The sequence below is a fragment of the Salvia hispanica genome, chromosome 2, assembly GCF_023119035.1.
Source record: "Salvia hispanica cultivar TCC Black 2014 chromosome 2, UniMelb_Shisp_WGS_1.0, whole genome shotgun sequence".
Taxonomy (NCBI): Eukaryota; Viridiplantae; Streptophyta; class Magnoliopsida; order Lamiales; family Lamiaceae; genus Salvia; species Salvia hispanica.
Window position 1 is genome coordinate 31553078 of NC_062966.1, and position 13632 is coordinate 31566709.

Below are 13632 nucleotides of genomic sequence, written 5' to 3' on the forward strand. Positions count from 1 at the left end.
AATCTGAGTTTATCGCTTTAGACAAAGCAGGGGAAGAAGCCGAGTGGCTTAGAAACTTCCTAGAAGATATTCCATGTTGGAAGAAGCCAGTGCCGACAGTAGTGATACACTGTGATAGCCAAGCGGCTATAGGGAGAACACATAGTGGCTTATACAATGGTAAGTCTCGACACATTCGTCGGTGACATAATACCGTGAGGCAGTTGATCACAAGTTGTGTTATCGCAGTTGACTATGTAAGGTCAGTGGATAACTTAGCGGATCCGTTAACGAAAAGTTTAAACCGTGATCAAATGTATAAATTGCTAAAAGGAATGGGACTGAAAACCACATTTTAAAAGATGATTATAGTGGTAACCCAACCATACGATTGGAGATCCCATGGGCTTGGTTCAATGGGAAAACAAAGCTATATGACTCTAGTTGTAACACTCGGAAGATATTTTATCTTCGTTCATTCTTTTGAAAGCATCGAGTGTTGTAACCTGCATGTGGTAAGAGGCTAAGTTTTGACTTTTAATGATTCTTAGAAGCCTCGAGGAGGTGGGTATTGCAGGATACCTGGAAAAGAATCACCTATGTAAGTGAAGAAGTGTGGGCCGCTTCAACATGTGAATCACTTATGAATCCAAAGTGGTGTTCCATGGCCAGTAAAGGACACAAACGTGAGAATTGATGAGTTTGTAAATAGTATTGTGTCACTATTATTGTCTCGGTATACACCAAGGAGGAATGGTTCAAGGCATCACGTCCACCAGGCCGCCGGTATGCCCGATAGTGTTGACTATGGAAAGTTCAAAGCCCCAAGCTACTATTCCAAATGTAATATTGTTTCTCGAGAATTGAGCGAAGAGTCTGCATGCATGCATACACGTCTTGTGTTGGTTTGAGCTTGCAGTGCTCTAACCAATGTGGGGGATTGTGGAAAAAATATGTGAAAAATGTGGGAGACCTTTGAGGTGGCCAAGACCTATGGCCTTTCATCTTAGGTAACCCCCAAACGCATTAAGAGATAATCTTGATTGCAAGGCCTTTCAAGTGCTTTCTCTAGCGTATAAATAGGCTTGATCTTGGAGTGGAGAATACAACAACAAAAAGCATTCTCTCTTCTCTCTAGTTCTCTACATCATAGTAGCATTGCATAGTTTGATTCTCGGAACTCCATCAAGTTCGCCGGTGCCCAGCGGGTTTGAGGTGCTTCTACACGCTAGGAGGAAGTCGTTTTATCTTTGGGGACAATACGCCATTCCGTGAGCACTAGCCGGGGCGTAATTTGTCTTGCGGAAAGAGGGCTTCCCTCGACTCGACTTATAGTTCGGTTTGTTTTATTATTTCCGTTGTAGTTTTCATTCCATTTATTGTTATTATCTTCCTTCGATTGTAATAGTTAGAGTACCGCCTGTAACGGCTTGGGAATTTTATATTCCATTATTTCTAACAAATAAAATTTAATGAAAAAAAAATATTACGTCTTCCGTCCAAAAAAAAACATTTAGAACGGCATGAGAATTAATGCATAATTGATACCGTAAGAGAGATGCGGAAAACGATTGTTAAAATAATGTTAGTGCATAGTGAGACCACGTCATTATTTGTGTTTAATGGTGGACTCTGGTGGTCTAAGTTGTAAATAAATTAATATAGTATATGGATAATGAGTTTGGGAGAACTTTCCATAAATAAAAATATGATATTTTTATGGAACGAACGGAAAAGGAAAGTGTTCTTATTTTTATAGAATGGAAGGAATAATACAATATAAACTTTATTTTAAATTACTTTTTTTTTCTTAAAAGGAGATTTTGAGACGACACAAATGAATTGATAAGTATTAAAAATAAAGGAAAAAATAATTAAAGTACAACTAGTGAATAATGAAACTCACATCGTTAGTGTAATGTGTAGTTAGAATTATCAACTAGCTAGGTTGGCTCAATTCAGCATGACATGGGTTGGCCCAGTCCCACGAATCGTTATAATTATTTTTCTTTTAAAAGTTTTAAGTAGCTTATTCTAACTTTTTTTTATTAGTTTGTAATTTTGGGAATGCTATTTAAAAAAATTGTGTCAATTGAGTTAAATAAAAGAAGAAAAATGTAAAAATATAGAGATAGATGAAAGTAAGAGAGAGTAAAAAGCAAGATAAAGAAAATGCGTTGACTTTTACTAAAAAGAGAAATGACTCTACTATTGTGAAACGTATCGCAACGGCAAAATGTCTCCACGACTGCGGAACAGAGGGAGTATATTATTACTACCTCCGTCTACAAAAAATTAAACAAAGTTATAAATGGCGGATTTTAATGCGCAATTGGTAAAATAAGAGAGAGCGAGATAAAAGATGATGAAACTAGTGTTAGTGAATTGTGGGGTCTACATTTAGAATGATATGTAACTTGTAAGGTTAATAGGAGTATATTTGTTTAAAACTTCTCATATTTAGAATTACTCTAATTTTGATGGACAACCCAAAATATTGGTAAAGTTAGTCTGAATTTTGTGGACGAAGATAGTATAAGTGAACATACTCTTTCCATATATGAAATAATGTTCCGATTTGCTATTTTATTTAATTTTTTTGTCAATTAATTATTTATATATTTGTGAGGCTGACTTTCGTAGATGTTAATGCTAATTATAAATAAATTAGTTTGTAGTATGAAAATGCAACTAAGGAAAAACCGCGTGACTTGTGGATTAAACTACTAGTACACCATATTGACAAATTATAATGAAAATAAGCTTCATCCTTGCGTGTGCTACCTAATTTGTTGACTTATTGTCAATCATCGCTGTCAGGATAAATATATATATATATATATATATATATATATATATATATATATATATATATATATATATATATATATGGAGGTGAGTGATCAATTGCTAACTCATCATTTAATTGCTAACTACAATTAATTTAAGGTTATATGATTTTAAAAAACGTGTGGTCTACAATTTGGCACGTGTAATTTTCGTTTTTATTAATTAAATCGAAAAAAATTAAAAAAAAAAAAACCAAATTAGGGTTTTGGATGAAAATGTCAATATAGTGTTTTGAAAATATCAACACAATGCTTTGAGAATGTCAACACAAATTTAGGATTGACATTGTATATGCTTTATATTGACATATTATCTTAGCTGTATTGACATTAGCCTGTGTACGAAAAATACGAAAATTCTAAAAAAAAAATTTCAAATTTTGACGTCGGAACATATGCATGTAGTATATCGTTGGAATCCTTATAAAACTATCTTTAATTTGATATATGTTATATGAATTTAAAGTTTTGAGATTTCTTTTAAAAGTTAGTTATAACTAACTTGACATTAATACCCCTATTGATTTTTATTGGAATTAATCCTATAGCCTTATTGACGTTTTTTGTTGATCGTATTGATATTTTGTGGTTAATGATCTAGGCCTTTAATTTGAATATCTAATGGCTATTATTGAGTTGTAGTTAGCAATTAAGCATTGAGTTAGCAATATAACACTCCCCTATATAGGGATGTATTCAAATCCTTTTCATATCTTTTGTCATTTTTCCTTCTTAATCCTAGCCCCACGATTTTGTCATCTGACGGTTAGATTAATGCCACGTGTCATTTAATAATGCACATTTTCATTCTAATAATGCACAGCGGCTAATAATGCAACATTATAGACTAATAATGCACATTTTCATTCTAATAATGCACAACGGCTAATAATGCAACATTATAGACTAATAATGCATTGATCACAACCATCCAATTCAAGGATCCAAGGGCTGAGATTAAGAAGGAAATAGGATACTTAGGGTGCAAAGGAGCCTAACGCACCCCTATATATATATATATAGAGAGAGAGAGAGAGAGTCCCATTATCCACAAATCCACTCTTAAAGACCGAACCACCGAACCCTATCAAATTAGGGCTTTTAGATCTAGTTTTTTATGGATAAGATACATAAATTTATAAATTATTTTCGCCTTCATCACGAGCCTATTTTAATTCATCCGAAGGTAAATAAGTCATACTAACATGTTACGAAAATTTAACTTCGTTCCAGAATATATTACTTCATTCTAGTAGGTTTTTACTTCATTCTAGTAGGTTTTTACTTCATTCCAGTAGGTTTTTACTTCATTCCAGTACGTAAATGTGGTTTCGCCGTCGCGTGCCGTTCTTTCTCTCTACAATATCTATCGCCAACTGCCATGGTGCTAATATGGTTTAATAAACACATGGAATAATGTAATAAATTATTGGAATGAAGTATATGTAGAAGCATTTGAAGTCCTACTGGAATGAAGTAAAAATCTTATCCAATGAAGTAATAACGTTTCTGAATGAAGTAATAAACTCACTTGAATAAATTGCATTTTTAAATGTTAATTAAGCAAAAACCCACGTCAATGAATTTGAATGAAGCATATGTTGAATCATTTCAAAACCTACTGGAAGCAAGTAAAAACATGTTATAGTTTCAAGGTATTACGTACAGAATGAAGTAATGAACCTATACAATGAAGTAAAATGGGCTTGTAATGAAGCCGAAAAAATTTTCACAGCAGCACATCTCATCAAAAAAATTAGATCTAATGGCCCAGATTTAGTCTCTAGTTCGGTCTTTAAAATTGCTTCGACATTGATCACAACTCTATATATATATATATATATATATATATATTTATATATATATATATATATATATTTATACAGATTTGTCATATATGTAAAAATTCAATCTTATTGTATAACATAAATCTAAAAATATTGAGGTCAATTTTAGGTATAACGGAGGTCATTGTTAATTTATTTTTAGATTAATTATTCTAAAAGAGTTACTTAAAATGATATAAAAAGTACCTCAAATTCGATTTTTTAAAAAATAACCTAAACATGGAGTAACTAATAATAACATTAGTAGAAAATGCATAATATTTTAGCATTAGATTGACAAATCTCATGATCAGGATTTGATTGTATTAAAATCAATTCATATTTAGATTAAACTCTTATTCATACATTTTAATGAAATACTTAGGGATGTCAATGTAGCCCGCAACCCGTGGGCTGGTCCGAATAGCCCGCTAAATTTATAGGGTTAGGGTCGGAAATTTCTAGCCCGATAAAAATAAAACCCGATAAGCCCGCACCCGATTAACCCGCAACCCGTTAGGGCCAGACCCGAAAACCCGATGGGCTAGCCCGATAACCCGGTAAAATTTATATTTTTCAATTTTTTACTCCTAATTCGACACTTCATTGACAAATTCTATGACATAGATAACTAAAAAAAGATAACTTTCAATTTTATGGTAAATATATAAATTATATATTAAATTTTAATTAATATAATAATTGTTAAATAAATTAATCTCACTAAAAGAATATTTAAATTTTTAACATGCATTAAAATTTCACGAAATGTCACAAATATTAGTATTTTATGATTGAGTTTAAGCATATATATCAAATTTATCATAATTAAATATTTTATATTTTATAATATAACTAATTTTCATCATGATTTATTGGATTGTTCGGGCCTTAACCTTATCGGTAGCAACCCGATTAACCCGTCGGGCTAGCCCGAAACTCGAGCTTTTAGGGTTAGGGCCGAACTTTTACAATCCGAAAGAAATCACCACCCGACAAGCCCGCACCCGATTGACCCGCAACCCGAGTAGGATTGGCCCGAAATCCGATGGGCCGGCCCGATTGACATCCCTAGAAATACTCCTATATAAAAATATACAGTTGGAAGGAATTCAAACTTAGGGGAGTTGTAAATTGCAAGTTGCAAGTTTTATTTGAATGAATACACTAATTAATGGAAAGTGGAAACACCAAACCGCACTATTGGGATAACGGCCGGATACGGTAAGAAAATGTTAATATATATGCCACACTATTTTTTGATCTAATATATGCAACACTACTATTATGAATGTGATGTTGCACTATGATATATACCTTCCAAATGTCTAGATCATGGTTTCCGATTTCCAAAGGGAAGAAAATATTGGAAATTAATTTATTTAACCTATATATGTCTTTTCTCCTTTAAAATTATCTTCATCTATATATAACCCTCCTCACCTAACCCAACCTCAATCAATTTTTTAATAAAATATTCATTTTTTTATCCACTTACACAACTTTCTAACTTACTAGTATAACTTTTACTTCCACATCATAACAAAATATTGGAAATTAATTTTTTAACCTATATATGCCTTTCTCCATTTAGGAGAGAAAAAACTTCCTCCATCTCAAAAATAAAAATCTGAAAGATTCGAGGCTGGTGATCATAATTAAATTCGAATCCCTCTAATTAAATTACTATTTAATTAAATAAAGTCCATGGTATATATTAAAAAATCTCAAAGCAGCATTTCTTTCGTTTTCTCAATTAGAAAAAAAGATAATTTTATCTAGGGTGGTTTCTTGTCAGTTTGTCACTCAAAAAAATAAAAGGGTTTAACAATCAAATAGAACCAAAATAGTTATCTACGGCTGATATAGTTCTTTATTTAGGCTGGAAAGGTTGAAGCAGTGTTGAAAGGATATAATAATTAATTTGCTATACTATACTCTATAGTCTATACTCTGTAGTGTGTGATTTGCAGCTAGCAGTAGTGAAAATTCAAAGCCTTACATCACATATATTCCAATCTATTCATACTTTCCATTTTGAAATTTGATAAAACACACATCACCGTCGTAATATATATAAAGAGAAGCACCGACGTCCATGCATTCACACCCTTGTGAAACCTAGCCAACCTTTATAGCTTTTCATGCAACTATTCCATAATTTATCACGAAAACTATATTTTTCATAAAAACATGAAAATGTTGTAGTGGACGTACACAATTAAAGAATTGTAGTGAAATTAATTGCACTTGGAAAAAACTAAATTTTCCGATCGTGGGTTTTCCATCAATTCAACAAAGAAATGCATACATCCAATCTAATTTTCATATCATATCAAATAATTTGGGGGCATTGTTCAATTATTCAATACCGCGTAGTAGGAAATGGATCCAACTTGCTTACATTGACTTGATTACAATAAACTAGCTAGATCTTAACTATGATAAATACAAATTAATAATACTATCCAATTTTGTTTTGCCATCCCTTTCTCATGCACACGTACATAATTGAGTACATATTTTCAGTCACGAAATCGTCACTCACACGGCAACACCTATATAAGTGTCATCTACACCTCGTCTCGAGAGAAAAGAAACCAAAACCACTTGATCACTTCAATTTTCCCACCAAAAATGGAGATTGAAACAAACATAATCTCCACAGAGACCATCAAGCCATCTACTTTAACTCCTAAATCACTAGAAAAACACCACCTCTCATTCCTAGACCAACTAGCTCCACCCTTCTTCATGCCTCTCGTCTACTTCTACTCTTCAAACCCCAAAATCCCCAATTCCCAAAAATCAAACCACCTCAAACAATCCCTATCCAAAACCCTCTCCACCTTCTACCCCCTCGCCGGCCGCCTCGTCGGCAACCTCTACGTCAACTGCAATGACGCCGGCGTCCCCTTCTCCGAGGCCGAAGCCAACTGCGACCTCTCACACGTCATCACCAATCCAAACCCTAAACACATGACCAAATTTCTCCCTTTCACACTCAACCAATCCCTAGATCTCTGCATGGCCGCTCAAGCCACCTTTTTACGGTGCGGCGGCGTCGCTGTCGGCCTCTTGATCTCCCACAAAATCGCCGACGCGCTCTCCTTCTTCTCCTTCGCCAATTCCTGGGCCGCCGCCGCCTTCAGAGGCGGCGGCGGCGGCGCTCCGCCCCCAAAATTCGACGCAGCCGCCTATTTCCCGCCGCGAGACATTTCCGGCTTCAAACCCTCCTCCGGAATGATGAAGGAAGAGCTCGCCACCAAAATTTTCACATTTCCGGCGAAGAAAATCGAGATTCTCCGGGAACGGTACGCCGGCGCCGGAAACGACTTGCGGCAGCGGCGGCCGACTCGGGTTGAAGCCCTATCGGCTTTTATATGGACCCGGTTCGTATCTGCAACCGGTCTAAAAGCTGAGGCGGGTAAGATCTACACGGTTCAGCACGCGATTAACCTTCGGACCCGGACCGACCCGCCCCTGCCCGAATACCATTTCGGGAACATAAGCCGGCTAGCGATAGCTAAGGCGGCGGTTGGGGGCAGCGGCGTGGAGCTGCTGAGGGGAGTCCGGGAAGCCATTAAAGGCGTGGACGGCGGCTACGTGGCTCGGCTGAAGGAAGGGGGGGAGCATTTGGGTTTGTTGAAGGAGAAAATGGGTCAAGTCGATAAGGGAGAGCTGGTTAGCTTCAGCTTCACGAGTTTGAGTAGATTTCCGGTTTATGAGGCGGATTTCGGGTGGGGCAAACCGGTCTGGGTTGGGTCGGCTGGGTTCGCTTACAAAAATTTGGTTACTTTTATGGATACAAGAAATGGAGATGGAATCGAGGCGTGGGTTAATTTGAGGAGAGATGATATGGAGAAATTTGAGGCTGATTTGGAGCTTCAGAAGCTTCTTCTTGCATCATAAAAATTCTTTCACTTCGCATAGTTCGTAGTTAATTTATCATCTTTGTTTTGATCTTGCAAAGTTTTGTGATCTTACAACATATGGTTTGTATGTGATACATAACAATGTGAATTAATACTCCTTTCAAATATATTACCGATTAATAACCAATACTTTTGAAATGACATACTGAATTGAATTCTATCGTCGTTGATTCCATTACATTTTAATTAAACTAAGAAATATGATATAATAAATGCAATAACTGTTGTGGTGCATTAGTTTAGTAAAAACATATGGGCCTGATGACAGGAAACTAAACATATTGTATGAATTTTTTTTTCTAATGCTCGATCTAGGATTAAATCAAGATTTATGGTGATGTATTCATATTATTCATACATACAGTATATACTATGGTAATTGCTTTCTTATAATTAAATATATGCATAATATTCTAAGGGTGTGTTTGAATCGGTAGATAGGAACATTTAAGGCCATCCGCATTCCTGTCTCTTATCCATCTCTTAACCGTCTCATCTCTTCACTATTCATGGGTCTCACTGTACTTTTCAGCCCATCTCTTAACTAAGAGACAGCATATGCATCCCTCCATCTCTTAAACATCTCATCCCTTAACTATTCATTCAATTTCATTTTTTATTTTTATTTCCAACAAATTCAATTAATAAAAACACACTTCATTAAATAAAATAAAAAGTACTCCCTCCGTCCCAGATAATTCGGGTCACTTTGACCGGCACGGGTTTTAAGAATTGCAATGAAAATTGGGTTGAAAAAGTTAGTGGAATGTAGGTCCTACTTTTATACATTAGTTTTATAATAAAATGTGAGTAGGAATGAGTTAGTGGAATATGGGGTCCACTACCAAAAATGGTAAAAATGAAATGGGGCAAATTATGTGGGACGGACCGAAATGAAAAACTGGGACGGATTATCTGGGACGAAGGGAGTACAATTTAAAGGCCTAAAAAATTAAAAAATACATACTCCCTCCGTCTGCGAATAGGAGTCCCATTTGTTTCCGGCACGGGATTTAAGAAATTTTAAGAAAAGTGGGTGAAAAAAAATTAGTGGAATAGGGGTCCCACTTATATATATATATATATTAGTTTTAAATGATATGTGAGTGAAATGAGTTAGGTGAACGTGGGGTCTTTTTACCATTTATGGTAATTATGAACCGGGACTCTTATTCGCGAACAGACCAAAATGAAAAAACGGAACTCCTATTCGCGGACAGAGGGAGTAATTAAAATCTAAAAGAAAATTAAAAATATATAATTAAAATACTCTAAATTAAAAATACATAATTACCGTTTTTTATTTTTTTGAAAAATCGAATTAAAAAAAAAACAAATTATGACCTCATTATTACGACGCCCACTCGCCGGTGCGAGTGGGCGTCACGCCGCGTGCCAGCGTGCGCCACGTGGCACGCGCGCGTGGCGAGCCAGCTCGAGGCCGGCCTCTTCCGCGGGCGATGCGCGACGAGCTGGCTCGTCTATTCGGGACGAGATGCATGCCGCATCGCCGTCTCGATGCCAGCTCATCTCTTCGAGAAGAGATAGGGACCGCAGCGAGATGCGCTGCGGATGCCCTAAGGCCATGTTTGGTTGACAGGAAAATAAAGTTGAAAAGCAAAATGATTCCTGGAAAAATGAATCCTAGGAATATGATTCCTAGAAACTTTACTTTCCAGTGTTTGGAAAATATCATAATTTTAAATTTAAACACCAAACTAAAAATAAATTTATTACTTTTTTATTACTAAATAATAATTATTATTATATTATTATATTTATTATTATGATGGATAGTTTAAATATGGATTGTCCATCATAATATATAATAATATAATTGTAACTATAGTTACATAGAGTATTATACTCATTTATTAAAATAATAAATATTATTATTATTATTATTATTATAATATTTACGTATATTATTATTGAATAAATTTTATTATTTAAAATTTCAATACGACTTTATTGATGAATTATTAATTTATAAAATATAATAGTTATTATTCATTATATTATTAATATTATATAGTTATATTTAAATTATTTAATAAATTATTACTACCTCTGTCCCTGAAAGTTTGACATAGTTCACCATTTCGGTCCGTCCCTGAAAGTTTGACGCACTTCACTTCTTATCATTTTTGGCAATGGACCCCATATTCCACTAACTTATTCATACTCACATTTTATTACAAAACTAATACTTTTAAAGTAGGACCCATATCCAACCAACTTTTTCAACTCACTTAGAGCATCTCCAATGGGACGGATGTCCCATCGCCCTTCCCGACGGACTTTCCAAAAAACATCTCAGGCCACATCATAAGGACTTCCCACAGCACTGCCACGTCATAAGGACATCCCACTGCACAGTGGCGGACATCTCAAAGGACATCCCGACGGACTTCCACAATAATTAAAATTCACAAATTTACCAAATTAAACAATTTATGGAATTAAACAATTTACGGAATTAAAATTTCGACACAAATATGGAGAAAATGCAATGATTTTATTTTTAAAAAAGCATACATATGCGTTTAATCTATATAGTTTGCCGCTAGCAGGACGAGGTCTCGCTGTATGTTAGTCCTTCATTTTCAATGATAATACATGCGTTAGAATTTTTTTAAAAATCGTATACATAGAGTTTTCAACGAGCCATATATTTAGAGTTTGCAACGAGCTGTATATATAGGATTTGCAACGAGCCGTATATATAGAGTTTAAAAAAAAATTAAAAAATCACATCGGCGTCCGCCGGCGACGTCCGTCGGTCTGCCCAATGGCGGACGTCCGCCCGCCGTCGCGACGGACGTCCCGGGAATACGTCCGCCCGCCGTCGTGTTGGAGATGCTTTTACCATTACATTTTTTAAAACCCGTGTCAGATCAAAAAGTGCCAATATTTGGGGGACGTAGGTAGTAATTACTATGATGAAATATTATAAAATATAGTTATAATTACGATAATTTTAATTGTAGCTATTTATCATACTGAAATTAAGTACTAGTATAATTTATGAATCTAAATTATTTTTAAAACATTATAATTAATAATAATAATAATAATAATAATAATAATAATAATAATAATAATAATAATAATAATAATAATAAACTATACTATATTGCATTAAATATGTAAGAATCCTAAAACTGGGAAAAAGAATACCTAAGAATAGTTAGGATTCAGAATCTTGGAAAGTTGTACTAACTTTCTCTGTTCTCGAATTCTGATTACTTTTCCAATTTGATTAAAAACCAAAACAAACACAGAAATTTAAAATTAAAGGAATCAGATTACTTTCTCAGACAGAATCCTGACAACCAAACTGTCACACCCAACCTTGTATGATAACTACTTATAGTAAATAAATTCAAAATTTAAAACAAATAATCTACACGTCAAGTAAATAAAACACACATATTATATAATTTCAAAAAACAATATTTATCAAGTACATATTGCAAAATATTCTAAACTGTAGTGGGACTCTCTCACAACTCTATATATTATACATTTGTCTACATGCAAAAATGATGAGGAGGAGAAGGTTGCCAAAACGCGTCAGCCGCTGACCCTGATAACATGTGGAGTTCCTACGACCCATGTCAACGAATAATTTCACTGATATCTAATTCCTGAAAAATTATAGTGGTTTATATGAGCCACAACTCAGTGCATATAAACCTTACCTTTAATTTCACACACAAATATCAAACACATTCTTTCACGAACATATATCACCAGAAGTAATAAATATCATAAAAAATTTAATATTCATATTCTTATGCCTCTCCGTGCTTTTTATTATTTTGTGACAGATCAAGCCTGGTACCTGCCCGAGATTTCCATTGTATACGACCTGCAGGTCCCTTTTAATTATTAGACCTTTCCACGAAGGCCCCTCTTTGATTTGACCTTTCCACGAAGGCCGCTCTTTGCATTTTTGACATTTCCACGAAGACCCCTCTTTGATTTGACATTTCCACGAAGACCCCTCTTTGCATATTTTCTTTGAGCCGTAGGTCCATTATGATTGAATATGACCCATATGTCTATTTTCATTACTATTGATATCAGACCCATGGCAAGATTGTTACATATCCACTTTAATCCCATGATTCAAGTAATTCGGATGCCATATAAAAACATATCAATTGCACCACTCATATATCCATATCATATTCCATCGTCAATATCAAATAACACATAATCATTTTAATCTCGCATCATATAATACAAATATTCACTCCAATTTAACACATAGCAATCAATCACATAAAATATATAAAATTAGAAGTATGATTTATACACACCTTTACAATAATTAATCTAGTCGGGAACTTGTTTCTGCTTCTCGTTCCACAACATGTGATGCTATTTGCTGAAAGCTTTCTTCCCCTTCTCGTTCTTTTTATTTTTCTTCCACTAAACTCTCCTAAAAATCTCTTTCTTTTTCTTTTTATATATATATTTATGCATAATATGATTAATAATTTATAAACATTCACGTCGGTCAATAGCCGACTCATGCATGTAAATAATGATAATTTAACTCCAAATGGCATATTCTTAGCTAAGTACTAGTGCTACGTGTCACTTATATATTTAGTGGTGAGGTAGAGATTACTTAAAAAAAACATTTCATATATTAAGTATAAATATAACCATAGCTTTTAATAGTTAGGACACTAGTCACTTCCATGCACATTTTGACGTGTAATAATACTATATTTCCATACGCAAATTCACATTATTACACATACACACACTTATACTTTTCAATAGTCATGTAATATCCGTATAGGGAGATGTTAAAATGACAACGCTATTTTGGGTGCCACTGTGCCACCAATCTGAGCCGTTAGATTTTGGGTGAGATGTGGATATATATAAACTGCCACATGGTATAATAATTATATAAAAAAAAATATGGGATTAGACGTGAAGGGGTATTAAAGGTATGCCACCAAAATCTGATTTGGACGGTTTTATTCTTCCATAAATTCAAGCAATTAAGAGTATGGTAGA

The 13632-nt window shown here is 34.4% G+C and overlaps 1 protein-coding gene and 1 long non-coding RNA gene across 2 annotated transcripts; one reads left to right on the forward strand and one right to left on the reverse strand.

The window, feature by feature from the left end:
• Positions 1 to 7232: 7232 nt before the first annotated feature.
• LOC125207980 (stemmadenine O-acetyltransferase-like) lies at positions 7233 to 8711 on the forward strand. Its single transcript, XM_048107510.1, has one exon. It carries the CDS (start codon positions 7292 to 7294, stop codon positions 8564 to 8566), a length of 1275 nt encoding a protein of 424 aa, XP_047963467.1. The 5' UTR covers positions 7233 to 7291; the 3' UTR covers positions 8567 to 8711.
• A 3291-nt stretch (positions 8712 to 12002) lies between these two features.
• Positions 12003 to 13052, reverse strand: LOC125208323. The gene is made up of 2 exons (XR_007174093.1): positions 12918 to 13052; positions 12003 to 12239 (listed from the first exon to the last, which is right to left on the reverse strand). It is a non-coding gene; the product is annotated as an uncharacterized LOC125208323 (long non-coding RNA).
• Between the last annotated feature and the right edge of the window lie 580 nt (positions 13053 to 13632).